This window comes from Dermochelys coriacea, chromosome 1 (assembly GCF_009764565.3).
Source record: "Dermochelys coriacea isolate rDerCor1 chromosome 1, rDerCor1.pri.v4, whole genome shotgun sequence".
NCBI classification, from domain to species: domain Eukaryota; kingdom Metazoa; phylum Chordata; order Testudines; family Dermochelyidae; genus Dermochelys; species Dermochelys coriacea.
Window position 1 is genome coordinate 287,613,759 of NC_050068.2, and position 14,544 is coordinate 287,628,302.

General features: G+C 52.5%; 1 protein-coding gene across 2 annotated transcripts in view; it reads right to left on the bottom strand.

Annotated features, from left to right (window-relative positions):
- LOC119863668 (RAB3A interacting protein) overlaps positions 1-11,473 on the bottom strand; it is a 54,722-nt gene extending 43,249 nt beyond the window's left edge. The window contains exon 1 of one of the 2 annotated variants that reach the window (XM_038422415.2): positions 11,303-11,473. In XM_038422415.2, the coding sequence (XP_038278343.1) occupies positions 11,303-11,421 (119 nt within the window). In that variant the 5' untranslated portion in view covers positions 11,422-11,473. The remainder of the gene's footprint in view (positions 1-11,302) is intronic. The other variant, XM_043493461.1, reaches the window with a different exon arrangement.
- Between the last annotated feature and the right edge of the window lie 3,071 nt (positions 11,474-14,544).

Genomic DNA, 14,544 nt, shown 5'->3' on the forward strand with positions numbered 1-14,544 from the left:
GGCATTTGGGGAGAGGAGGCTGTCCAGTCCCAACTGCGCTCTAGCCGTAGGAATTATGATACATAGGAACAGATTTCACAATGCATGATAGAAAGGGGCCATGACCGGGACACACTGCAGCGCAGGGTCAAAGTGAAGGAGCTGCAGAACGCCTACCACAAGACACAGGAGGCAAACCACCACTCCGGTGCTGCGCCCATTCTAGCTGCCGGTTCTACAAAGAGCTGGACGTGATATTGGGTGGCAACCCCACCTCCACTGGGGAGGCCCCATGGATACTTCGGTGGCTCACGTGCCAGTCGAGAATGGACTGAGCCAGGAGGAGGAAATCTTGGACGAGGATGTGGAGGGGGACCCAGAGGCAGAGGACAACTCTGAAGTCAGAGATGCATGCAGCCAGGAGCTCTTCTCTAACCCAAAGGAGGCTAGCCAGTCACAGCTGCCGGAGCTTGGCAAAGCACAAACAGGAGAGGAGGTCCCTAGTAAGTGTCTTTGATTTTGGGAATTGCTGAAGCGAGTTGTTGGGGGCAGGAGGGTTGCAGAAAGCAGGATTGTGTCTGTATGATGCGCGTACCACCACATGCCTAGTCTGAGCAGCAGAACAGAGACTCTCTCGCTTCACGGGAATCTGCCTCAGAGATCTCCAAGAAACTCTCATGGAGATACTGAGCAATCCGCTGCTGCAGCTTCTTTGGCACAGCTGCTTTGTTTATTGTCCCATTAAGGGTAACTTTCCTGCACCACTCTGCCGTCACATGGGGGCGGGGAAGAACCATTGCTGCACAAAGCAAGCTACATAAGGGCCAGAGTGGAAGCCACAGTATTGGAGAAGACCCTCCCTTGATTCCCTGCTCACCCTCAGCAGCGAGATACCTTCCATAACGAACACAACCTGTGGAAAATATGGGAACAGTAATGATTATAAGTCCCCCCTGCACTGCTGGCTCTCCCCAAGAGCCACGTGCCCAGTGTACAGTATGGTCCTGGAACACTGATTTCCCCTGCGGTTACTCCCCATTTTGGGGGTCTTGTGGCTCATGTGCGCTTGTCTGTGGTCAGCCAGTTAGCGACAGGTATGGGAATAGTGGCTGTGTTTTAAATCACTGAATCAGTAGTCAGTGTGTTGCAAACAATACTGCTTCTGTAAAATGTTGTATTTTGGCTTCACGGATATAACTGTGGGAGCCCAGCCTCTCTCTTTGTTATCGCCGGCTGAACGACTGCACAGAAGAGCAGCCATGAAGAACTAAGGAGGACTTTCTGCGTGATGTCATGATGCACTCCTCGGCCGAAAAACAAGAATTGAAGGAGTGGTGGGACAGCGAGAAAAGGGACCAAAAGGAGAATGCAGTGCGCCAGAACGAAACCATGAAGTAGCTCTTAAAAGTTATGGAGTGCCGAGCGGACACACTCCAGGTGCTACTAGCACTACAACCTGAGCTGCTCCGCGCCCGCCTTCCCCTGCAGACGCTGTTGCAAAACTCTTTCCCATGCACTCCCAGACACTGCCAACACACACTTATCAACCTCCTGGCTCATCTGTACCCACAACATTCCACTCCCACCCCATCACAGTCCAGCCCTGCGGCCTCCCAGTACCCACTTAACACCCGCCCCTCTGCAGTTTAGCCCTGCTGAAGTACAGTACCCACTGCACTGCACTCTAAAGGACAAGATTTCATATACTTGGACAGACAATTCTTCAAGCATCCAGGGACCCCACATCCTCCTGGGACCCTCCCTTCCCTCATCCCCCACAATACTGATGTGTTTTTTTGTTTGTCTCTGTCATCCAGCTGTTTTTTAATAAAAGAATTGTTTTGGTTTGAAAGCAATGTTTATTCCAGTAATTGAAAGCAAACAGAGCACTGCAAAGCAACAGGCAATTTTCTTAAATCTTCATAGTGCATCGGCTGCACTAATCACAATCAACTCCTAGCATTACAAACGCTGAAATCAACTAATACTTGTTGCTATGCTTGGAAGTGCAGTTTCAAATTGCTGCCTCAAGGAATCCCTGATCCTTATGGCCCCACGCTGCGCCCCTCTAATAGCCGTGGTCTCTGGCTGTTCAAATTCAGCCTCCAGGCACTGAGTCTCAGCAGTCCAGCCTGAGTGAAGCTTTCCCCCTTCCCTTCACAAATATTATGGAGCGTACTGCACGTGGCTATAAGCATAGGAATATCGTCATCGGCCAGGTCCAGCCTCCCAAATAAGGAGTGCCAACAGGCCTTTAAACGGCCAAAAGCACACTCAACAGTCATTCTGCACTTGCTCAGCCTGTTAAACCACTCCTTGCTGCTGTCAAGGTGCCCCGGGTATGGCTTCATAAGCCACAGCATTAAGGGGTACGTGGGGTCTCCCAGGACCACAATGGGCATTTCAACTTCCCCTACGGTGATCTTTTGGTCCAGGAAGAAAGTCTCTGCTTGCAGCTTCTTGAACAGGCCAGTGTTCCAAAAGATGCGTGTATCATGACCTTTCCCTACCAGCCCGTGTTAATGTTCGTGAAATGCCCACGGTGATCCACAAGCACCTGGAGAACCATAGAAAAATACCCCTTCCAATTAATGTACTCGGTGGCTAGGTGGTCTGGTGCCAGAATTGCAATATGCATACCACCTATCGCCATTCCACAATTAGGGAAGCCCATTTGTGCAAAGCCAGCCACAATGTCACGCACATTGCCCAGAGTCACAGTCTTTCGGAGCAAGATGCGATTAATGGCCCTGCATATTTCCGTCAACACTAGTCCAACGGTCGACTTTCCCACTCCAAACTGGTTAGCAACCAATCGGTCGCAGTCTGGAGTAGCGAGCTTCCACAGTGCAATTACCATGTGCTTCTCCAAGGACAGGGCAGCTCTCATTCTCATGTCCTTACGCCGCATGGCTGGAGCAAACTCATCACACAGTCCCATGAATATGGCTTTCCTCATCCAAAAGTTCTGCAGCCACTGCTCGTCATCCCAGACGTGCATGACGATGTGATCCCACCACTCAGTGCTTGTTTCCTGACCCCAAAAGTGGCATTCCACTGTGGTCAGCACCTCCACGAATGCAGCGTCGTAACTACTATGCGTGGCAAGATCAATGTTGAACTCCTCTTGTCTTTGTAGTTTAAAGAATAACTCCACTGCCACTCGTGACGCGTTAGTGAGAGCGAGCAGCATATTGGTCAACAGTGCGGGACCCATTCCTGCAGACCAAAGAGGCAGAGTGCACGTATACGGACCGTTGAAAGATGGTGCCAAATGCAGATGGAAGCACAGGGATTGCTGGGATGCGAAGCAATGTATCACAGGGCATTGGGACAGGACCCAGGATGTCCCACAACCCCCTCCGCCGTCGCACAACTCTTAGCAGCAGACAAGGAAGAGATGCTCTGTGGAATACTGCCCAGAGTACACCACTCTGAATACCACTGCAAGTGCCACAAGTGTGAACACAATATTGTACAGACAGCTGACAGTGTGAACACACAACAGTGCTTTCCCTTCAGCGCTCTCTGATTGGCATTATATCTGCCAGCGATGTAACTCTGCCAGTATAGACATACCCTAAGTCTGCTTAAAAGTGGATATAAGTCAAATGTATACAATTTTCTTGCAGACAAGGCCTCTGTTTAATTTTATTTTATTTCTTTACCTCTCAAAGTGTCACTATGGGGCAGAGAAGATTGTAAAGGTGACCTTAACTGTATTTTAAAACGCTTGGGTTCTAAGTTTAAAAACTTAGCTCTGAATTTCCTGGCTTTCTAATTATTTCTTTTTTATTATCTACAACAAAACTTAAAACTCTCTGTACAAATCAATTTTAAGATTTTGCATGGGAATTTCTTTAGATTTTTTTTTTAATCGTTAAGAATTATTCAGTAGCAGAAGTCCCAGCACAGTTTGGATCACTACTTCCTTATCTCCCTACAATCCATCCCACTCCACCCCAAATTACAGTTCCCAGCTGCCATTACATTAGTCCCCCTATGCAATTTGTTAGCTACTGCCACTCCATAATATAACAATGAGATTATATTTCTAGTCCTGCCGCTGGAATTAAAAAGGATTGCAGCTATATTTTAAATCCTTACTTAAATACCACATGATGCAACAGATTAGGAAAAAGTCAGACTTTCAAGATCTCTTACTGAGATGTCGTTTTATCTCCCAATTGTTTGTAATACAAAAACATCCTGGCTACTAGATATTCTAGAGACAAAGCAATTCAATAAAATTTTGAAGAGGGTACCTTTATGCTCAGTTCTTTTAGAAAAGGTGATGTGATAGAAATAGCAAAATACTTTCCAGAAATGATTTTGGGAGGATAGGGTGTGAGAAAAGGCAGGAGGGGAACTGTTTCTCAAAGTAAAAATGAAGAATTTTGAATTTGGAAATGATTGTGTAACAGTGCCCAATGAATGGGTCACTCAGAAGCTTTTAGAAAAAAAATACACTATTCTGAGGACTAGTGAAAAAAAATGTACTTTCAATTTTGGGGCAGCAATGATATTTCTTCTGATACAAGTATCACACAGTACATGTATAATCATATTCATTTAATGTATTTTTCTCTGTTGTGCATCTGAACACTTAATATTTCACATGCTTTAGAAGAAATTGTCTGGGTGTTTTTTACCCTTCAAAACAAGATTTTGTTTAAAATAATAGGATTTCACAAAGCTTATTAATGGAATTATTTTAATAAAAACAAGATGTGAAAAGAACTTGAAAAAGCCCTTTTGTATCTGGAAAAGTTGAAATACTATAGTTACAGGTATCAGTCAAGATTCTAGGACTGTCAGACACCTTATGAAGCTTTTCTGAAACCTAAAATATATATTTTGTCACATAAATTAAAGTTTGGTGGTTATTGTATCTTTTGTTAGAGTGGAAGCCAGTACTCTGCTGGATATAATCAACTGAAATTTTATTACAAATTGATTTTTCTGTTTTTCAGTTAACATATAGCTGCTCAAGATTTAAGAAACTTTCTCTAAACTGACTCAATTTTTACTGTGAATACTCATCTATTTTAAGTAATGTGACCGATCTGCAATATACTTCTCCTCTCAACTTTACGCTACTTTCTAGATTTTAGACCTGATGCCACTGCTACTGAAGTCAGTGGAATTTTTGCTTCAAAAGGAGCAGCCCCTTCATCTTTGTCTTAACAGCGGAAATGTTGTAACCAACAACAAAACCAAAGTGCATGATTGCAATGTTTAGATATTTTGTTTGCAGAGAGACATTTTAATGAAAGATTTCCTCTCATCTTGTTCCTTTTTCTTATTTTTATGGAAAACACGGTTAACATATGAACTACAGAAGTATGACTCAATTATTCAGTTATGGTTTTACTGAAATTGTTATAGAGTTAGTTTTAAATATATTTTTTAATGTTATTGTAGCATGCAATTTGAAATAAAAATCAAAAAATATAAAAGCTAAAAAGAAAAGTTGCTTCTTTGACAGACGTGATAAGCATTAAGACAACTATAAAAGTAGTTCACTGGACTTTTAAAATTATTGAAACTGAATTTTAAATAAAATGAATACAGGCTGCAAGACTACCAATTATCTTTCTTCTGCACGGACGCAAAATTGACCCTTTTATTGAAAGAGACAATTCTGACTGTTCTACTGTGAATGTTTTCCCTTTTAAGCTGTGTCTACACTACCACTTTCAGCACTAAAACTTTAGTCGTTCAGGGGTGAGAAAAACCACCCCCCTGAACAACAAAAGTTTTAGTGCTGAAAAGCACCAGTATATGCTTTATCCCCAGAAGTGCAGTTCCTGGCAATAAAGCTACCACCGCTCCGGGTGGGGGTTTTTTAATCCCCGGTCATAAAGCGAGCCTACACAGCCCACATCACAGCACTGCCGCTGTCACGCTGTAACATGGACAGCGTAGACATACCCTTTAATATATTGTAGCCAGATTTTAAGAATGCTTAGTATTATGGTGTCAGCTACAAGGTGTGTGCACATTATTTATTAAAAGCATAATGATAATGGTAAATTATTTAGTCTACTTTGCTCACAAGGTAACATTAACCTAGTGCAATAGAAGTGTAACCTTGCTAAATGAGACAAAAACATGAAAGGCATGATGTGGCCACACTCAGAACACCTACACTTTAATATGTGTCATGTAATAAAATACAAAGTATTAACAGGATATTAATGCTTAATCAGGCTTCAGTTCTTCCCCATATTCCCCATCTCCCACTTTGTCAAGGAATAGGGTTACAACTGAGCAGATGACATCTGTCAATACAAACTTCTAAATAAAAAAAAACAACAACAACAAAGTTTACTTCTGCTTCTAAAAAGAGGCTGATTATTAATTTCATAGTTACTGCAAATTCTAGAGCTGGTTTAGCCATTTAGGCCATTATCCTAAAGACTGTGTAAAGAGACACATTCATGTGACTGGAGTAAACAAACAAACAATACAAAGCAAAGGTAAGTGAACAAAAATGTGCCAACTGCGAACTAAACAAAATGACAACGCTTTGAAACTGAGAAAAATATTATTGCAGTTGGGTATTTTATGTCTACAGAATTGTTCAGGATTTTGCCCCTTGGAGGATGCCTGTTTGTCAACGAGTATCTGTCATAATTCTTATGAAACTAGCACAGTATCAGAAAAGTGTTTAGAATGTTTACTATCATATTTGATTGCAAGTGGTCAGCTACACAAAAGTTATAACCAAAATCTGTACCTTGTTGTTCTTGCTTTAACATAATTGCATTACGAAATTGAGGTTAACTGAAATCCTCACTACTTAATTGTGCTGGGATTTTACAGTGACATGGTATTAACCTCCATATTGCATGCAACTATTCTCTTCTGCAAACAAAAACGCTTTGTAAACAACTCAACAACCTTTATCACAACACAAAATGAAAATATCAAGAAAGCAGATATGCACTTTTTTAAATACCTCAAGATTGTCACTTCAAGCCAGGAGCTGCTTCAGACCAGAATTTCAAAGACAAAGTTTCACTATCAAATTGAACAGTAACAAGCCTGATTTTCACTTTTTATAACAGCGTCTCTCTTTCTAGATTGGCTTTAATGCCAGATGTAGTTGAGGAAATTAATGCGTGAGAACAATTTCAGCAGAACTACTTCTATATGCATATCTCATCAACCTTTAAAACAACAAAAATTAAGCCTCTAATTTCACTCATTTTCCCCCAATGTCTTGATTTTGTTGTTCTGCTGGAATGTGAAACAATATGCAAGAATTTAAAGGACTTAAAACGACTTAAAAACCATCGACTTAAAAACAACTGGCTGGTTGGTTTCATGCTAAATGTAGCACGATTACTTGAATATTAGAGAAAAACATTCATTTTTTCTGGTTATTTACTTTGTGCATTTGACAGTTCTTTCTGTAGTCAGTTTGAGTTTTCCTTGTTTGTTTGATCTTTTATACAACAGATGTGTAACAGGCAGTTTCGGGGGTGGTACCTGAAACTTTTTTTTTTAAACTGGATTTCCAGTTGACAATATCTCTACTCATCAACTAACTTGTCAGCAAAGACGCAGAGGACACCAAAGAGGCAAATAATATGTTTCTTTAGAGAATAGCTATCCCTCCCCACCCCAAACACATACACACACAAAACAGTTTCATTGCAAGACCTGACCTATGGGCTATATCATGTAATCAGTATTAAAGCAGATTTTCCCACAGATTTCCAGTAGGAAATTCTGCTAAATAACTGATGGCACAATAGAGGCATAAATGAAACATTCCCACTGAGGAGGGTAAAAAGGTATTTGTATGAACTGCAGATTTCTGTATAGAAGCAGTCAATGTTCATGGGCAGAAAGAGGCCTCTGTTGTTGCTAGTATCATGTGAGTGCTGAGTCTGCAAGGGGCTGCTTAGGAAGAGGAAACAGAAAGGATCTGTTTGGGTCATAGGGAGAGAATAAGATATAGGAGCCTAAGTGGGATCTCAGAAAGGAGGCTTGGGTTAGACACACATATGCTGCTGGGGGAGAAGTCATGGGTACTGCCAGGAGGAAGTCAGGACACTCAGTACAACCCCTTAGTTCTCTCCACATGCAGGGGCTCTGTATAGGTGTCGAGGCTGAGTTGCTTGGAGGTGTTGGGGGGGGGATCTATACAGGTACAGGGCTTTGGTGGTAGTCCTGTTGCTGGGCCAAGGGTGCAGCTGGGGGGCTGAGTGCGATGGCCAGGCTAACAGGAAGCTCTGGAGCTATGGTGCTGTGTGCCTGGGATGGGTGCAGTGGGACTTTGTGCAAGAAGCTCTGTAGGAGTCAAGAATGAGTCTCCTGCTGGTAATAGCTCACCTTAAGTGATCACTCTCTTGTTACAGTGTGTATGGTAACAGCCATTGTTTCCTGTTCTCTATGTATATAAATCTCCCCACTGTATTTTCCACTGAATGCATCCGATGAAGTGAGCTGTAGCTCACGAAAGCTTATGCTCAAATAAATTTGTTAGTCTCTAAGGTGCCACAAGTCCTCCTTTTCTTTTTGCGAATACAGACTAACATGGCTGCTACTCTGAAACCTGTCAAGAATGGGGGGGAGGTGGGGGTGGACAAAGCTCTGCAGAGGCATTTTGGGTGGTAGATGGGGTGGGGGGGGTGTAAGCTAGAGACTCTGCATAGGAGCCGGGGTTATGGGTCAGCTAAGGGGGTAGTGCCAGGGGTTGTATTAAGGGCTGTGGGTGATCACTGCCTGAGGAGAGCTGGCCCTTGCTGGGTGTCTGAGGGATACAGGGGGTTAGGGGGAAAGGGGCACTGGGTGTCTGGGAGAGGTGGGCAATGCTGGAGGCTCAAGGAACTGGGTGTCTAGGGGATGCCAGTGGCTGAAGGGATGATGGGTGAGGAGTATCTGGAGGATGCAGGGGGGTCAGGGCGCCTGGAGGGAAGACTGTGCAGATAAGGGTGGGTGCAGAAGGTGGGTGCTCAGGGGAAGGCTGTGCGGGCGAGGGCGGGTGTCTGGGGGGTGCGGGAGGTGGGGGGGCTGTGCGGGCGAGGGCGGGTGTCTGGGGGGTGCGGGAGGTGGGGGGGCTGTGCGGGCGAGGGCGGGTGTCTGGGGGGTGCGGGAGGTGGGGGGGCTGTGCGGGCGAGGGCGGGTGTCTGGGGGGTGCGGGAGGTGGGGGGGCTGTGCGGGCGAGGGCGGGTGTCTGGGGGGTGCGGGAGGTGGGGGGGCTGTGCGGGCGAGGGCGGGTGTCTGGGGGGTGCGGGAGGTGTGAGGGCTGTGCGGGCGAGGGCGGGTGTCTGGGGGGTGCGGAAGGTGGGGGGGCTGTGCGGGCGAGGGCGGGTGTCTGGGGGGTGCGGAAGGTGGGGGGGCTGTGCGGGCGAGGGCGGGTGTCTGGGGGGTGCGGAAGGTGGGGGGGCTGTGCGGGCGAGGGCGGGTGTCTGGGGGTGAGGGAGGTGGGAGGGCTGTGCGGGCGAGGGCGGGTGTCTGGGGGGTGCGGGAGGTGGGGGGGCTGTGCGGGCGAGGGCGGGTGTCTGGGGGGTGCGGGAGGTGGGGGGGCTGCGCGGGCGAGGGCGGGTGTCTGGGGGGTGCGGGAGGTGGGGGGGCTGCGCGGGCGAGGGCGGGTGTCTGGGGGGGTGCGGGAGGTGGGGGGGCTGCGCGGGCGAGGGCGGGTGTCTGGGGGGTGCGGGAGGTGGGGGGGCTGCGCGGGCGAGGGCGGGTGTCTGGGGGGTGCGGGAGGTGGGGGGGCTGCGCGGGCGAGGGCGGGTGTCTGGGGGGTGCGGGAGGTGGGGGGGCTGCGCGGGCGAGGGCGGGTGTCCTGGGGGGTGCGGGAGGTGGGGGGGCTGCGCGGGCGAGGGCGGGTGTCTGGGGGGTGCGGGAGGTGGGGGGGCTGCGCGGGCGAGGGCGGGTGTCTGGGGGGGTGCGGGAGGTGGGGGGGGCTGTGCGGGCGAGGGCGGGTGTCTGGGGGGTGCGGGAGGTGGGAGGGCTGTGCGGGCGAGGGCGGGTGGGTGGGGGGGTGCGGGAGGTGGGGGGGCTGTGCGGGCGAGGGCGGGTGTCTGGGGGGTGCGGGAGGTGGGGGGGCTGTGCGGGCGAGGGCGGGTGTCTGGGGGGTGCGGGAGGTGGGGGGGCTGTGCGGGCGAGGGCGGGTGTCTGGGGGGTGAGGGAGGTGGGAGGGCTGTGCGGGCGAGGGCGGGTGTCTGGGGGGTGCGGGAGGTGGGGGGGCTGTGCGGGCGAGGGCGGGTGTCTGGGGGGTGCGGGAGGTGGGGGGGCTGTGCGGGCGAGGGCGGGTGTCGGGGGGTGCGGGAGGTGGGGGGGCTGCGCGGGCGAGGGCGGGTGTCTGGGGGGTGGGGAGGTGGGGGGGCTGCGCGGGCGCGGGCGGGTGTCTGGGGGGTGCGGGAGGTGGGGGGGCTGTGCGGGCGAGGGCGGGTGTCTGGGGGGTGAGGGAGGTGGGAGGGCTGTGCGGGCGAGGGCGGGTGTCTGGGGGGTGCGGGAGGTGGGGGGGCTGTGCGGGCGAGGGCGGGTGTCTGGGGGGTGCGGGAGGTGGGGGGGCTGTGCGGGCGAGGGCGGGTGTCTGGGGGGTGTGGGAGGTGGGGGGGCTGTGCGGGCGAGGGCGGGTGTCTGGGGGGTGCGGGAGGTGGGGGGGCTGTGCGGGCGAGGGCGGGTGTCTGGGGGGTGAGGGAGGTGGGAGGGCTGTGCGGGCGAGGGCGGGTGTCTGGGGGGTGCGGGAGGTGGGGGGGCTGTGCGGGCGAGGGCGGGTGTCGGGGGGGTGCGGGAGGTGGGGGGGCTGTGCGGGCGAGGGCGGGTGTCTGGGGGGTGCGGGAGGTGGGAGGGCTGTGCGGGCGAGGGCGGGTGTCTGGGGGGTGCGGGAGGTGGGGGGGCTGTGCGGGCGAGGGCGGGTGTCTGGGGGGTGCGGGAGGTGGGGGGGCTGTGCGGGCGAGGGCGGGTGTCTGGGGGGTGAGGGAGGTGGGAGGGCTGTGCGGGCGAGGGCGGGTGTCTGGGGGGTGCGGGAGATGGGGGGGCTGTGCGGGCGAGGGCGGGTGTCTGGGGGGTGCGGGAGGTGGAGGCTGGGGGGGTCTGCGCGGGCGAGGGCGGGTGTCTGGGGCGTGCGGGAGGTGGGGGGGCTGTGCGGGCGAGGGCGGGTGTCTGGGGGGTGCGGGAGGTGGGGGGGCTGCGCGGGCGAGGGCGGGTGTCTGGGGCGTGCGGGAGGTGGGGGGTGGATGGCGGACGCTGGGTGCCCGAGGGGGGTCCGCGCGGGACAAAGGGGGAGGGGCTGTGGGTGGCTGCGGGAGACGGTTCCCTCTGAGCCCGCCCACAGGGACCAGCCACCCCCGCCTCTTACCTGCCGAGCCCCGCCAGGCCGTTCGCAGGCGCCGCGAGAGGCTCCTCGGCGCCGCAGCTTCCCCACGGCGAGCGGCTGGCGCGGGACGGGGCTCCGCCCAGTCCGCGCGGAGGGCGCATGCGCGCAGAGTGCCCGTTTCCGTCAGCTCCTCCCCCTCCCGGACACACCCCCCTGGGTCCGGGGGCGCGAGGCGGGGATCAGCCCACAGCCCCGTAGTAGTAGTGCCGCCCCTCCCCCGCCCCCGGTGACGTTATGGCCCGGCCTGGCACAGGCAGGAGGCTGCCCAGGCAGGGCCAGGGCGAGTGGGGCTGAGTCACCCGAACCGCGTTAGGGAACCTGGGGTGGAGCCTCTACACTGACTTTTAACCCTACGTTGAGCATTTGCTGTCTGGGGCTCCGGCAGAGCGGTGCACACGCTGCGGGACCTTCATTCATTCCTCTTCCCCCTTTGACTTCGCCCCGCCGCGCACGCGCACGCGCACGCGCACGCCTAGAAAGGTTCTGGCACCCAAAGGGCCGTGGCCGTCTGTCCCCCCTTTAAAACCTGGCCCGGAGCGAGCAGTTGCCTGGGCCCTGGGTCCCCTTCCGCCCTGAGCCACATGCTGGCAGCTGGGCCCTCCCGGGTCACTACCAGAACTGCTCCTCTTGGTGCCTAGCACCGGCTGGGTCTGGGAAGCAGGAACGAGCCGTCACCTGAGGGCTTTGCGCTGGTCAGCGGCGGGCGCAGGGGCTCCGGGGAGGCTGGGGCTGGTGGAAGGGGGCGGGTTGGACAGGGTGGGGAGGCTGGGGCTCTGGGAGAGGCAGGGGGTCTGGTAGGATAGGACTGGAGATGGGGGCGGGGCCTCCAGGAGAATGGGGGGGGGCTTGGGCCTTCCACTCTTGCAGTCCTTCCGGCACCCATGCATGCCGTCCACCTGGCAGCATTCAGACCTGAATGAAACCAGCCATACCCCAGTCTCCCTAGAGCGTGGGTGGGCAAACTTTTTGGCCCAAGGGCCACATCTGGGTATGGAAATTGTATGGCGATCCATGAATGCTCACAAAATTGGGGTTGGGGTGCAGGAAGGGGCGAGGACTCTGGCTGGGGGTGCAGGCTCCAGAGTGGGCCAGAAATGAGGAGTTCAGGGTGTGGGAAGGGGCTCTGGACTGGAGGTGTGGGCTCTGGGGTGGGGCTGGGGGGACGAGGGGTTTGGGGTATAGGAGAGTGCTCCAGGCTGGGACTGAGGGGGTCAGAGGGCTGGGGCAAGGGGTTGGGGCATGCGGGTGGGGTGCAGGCTCAGGGTTGGGGCTGGGGATGAGAGCTTTGGGGTGAAGGAGGGTGCTCTGGGATGGGATCAAGGGGTTCAGGCTCTGGGCGGCGCTTACCTGAAGCAGCGGCATGTCCCCCGTCCGGCTTCCAGGTGGCTCTGCGCGGTGTGTGCTGCCCTGTCCACAGACACCACCCTTGCAGCTCCCATTGGCCACAGTTCCCAGCCAATGGAAATTGTGGGGGGCGGGGGAGTGCTTGGAGCAGGGGCAGCATTCAGAGCCCCCAAGCTGCCCTACGCATAGAAGCCGGATGGGGGACGTGCCACTGCTTCCAGGAACCGCGCGGAGCCATGGCATGCATATGCGGAGCAGCCCCCGATCCCAGCTGGAGCGCAGGAGTGGGGCAAGCCCTGGATTCCGCTCCGCAGCAGGAGCTCGAGGGCTGGATAAAATAGGCTGGCGGGCCAGATGTGACCCGCAGGCCATAGTTTGTCCACCCCTGCCCTAGAGCCCTCCTGAAATGTGGCTGCTCTAGCCCTTTGACTGTGGTGAACTGTGGGAGAACTTGACGGTCCACCTTGCATGTGACAGGAAGTTTGAACAGCCGCCAATACATCCTGCCACGCAGTCATTTTGGTCTGTGTGCTCCAAGCCACCAGAGCCAGCAACATGGAGGAGGCGCCTTTTGAAGAACTTCTCTTGCTTGTGCTTTCACTCCTGTCAGGAAACAGGCATGAGATGCATTGGTGGACATTTTGGGACATTTTCTGACCCACTGAAGGCACCTGACAGAGCTTATGATGCAGCAGGAAGAGGAGACCCCCCCCCCCGACATGGCAGACTTGCATTCCCTGATGCTGCTCATGATATTTGGTATAGCCACTGATGTCCCCTACATAGACTGGTGTGGGCCCACAAGCACAGACTGGTGGAATCACATCATCATGTGGACTTGGGATGACCAGAACTTTCTCATGAAGAAAGCCACATTTCTGAGCTTTGTAGGTAGATTGCCTCCACTCTCCAGTGTAAAGACACCTGCAGGAGGCCACCCTTGCTGGTCCAGAAGTGTGTTGCTATAACTGTCTGGAAGCTGGCTATCTCAGACTGTGCCGATCTGTTGTCAACCAGTTTGGGGTTGGGAAGTCAACTGTGTGAAAAGTGGTGGCAGAGGTTTCTGAGGCAATCAAGAGTGTGGTTTTATCCCAAGCGGCTGGCATAAAATTTATTCCTGAAATAAATGTTGGCTTTGAGAAAATAGGGTTTTCAAACTGTGCTGGGGCCGTTGATGGGATTCATGTACCCATAGTTTGCCCTCCTCAAGGAGTACATAAACCACAAAGAGTACTACTCCATGTTATGCAGGCCTTCATGGACCACAGAAGTTGATTCCTGAACATCAACATGGGCTTCACTAGGAAAGATCATGATGCCAGGGATTTTCTCTCATCATGAATAGACTGGGACACTATTCCCACCAAATGACATTGCCATAAATGGAGTTACTGTCCCCACTGTTATTCTGGGGGCCCCCACATACCAACTTTTGCCTTACTTATGAAACTACCTTCATCTAAGAGGCCCTGGTAAAAGACAGTTTAATTACACTCTCAGCGGTTGTTGAATGGTTGCTGAATTTGCTTTTGGCAGCTTGAAATTCCACTGAAGATGTTTACAGACCCATTTGGATGTCAGGGTCATCAATGCTGTCTGCATTATTGCGGGTTGGTGTGCTCTTCACAATCTTTGTGAAGTCAGAAGTGAGCCATTTCTCCCTGAATGGACATAGACAGCAAGGGGCCACTGAATCGGTACCCTCAGCCAGAAAGTGCACCTACCACAGCTGGAGCTGGATGCACCCTGGGGAAAGAAGTCAGGGATGCTTTGTGCTCCCACATTATGGACTTGCATGGCTTGATGGAAGAGGGGGAATGGTACTTTACGAATGTGCTAGTGGGGGGAGGGACTCACTGTTTGTGGGAGTTTCAGTGCTT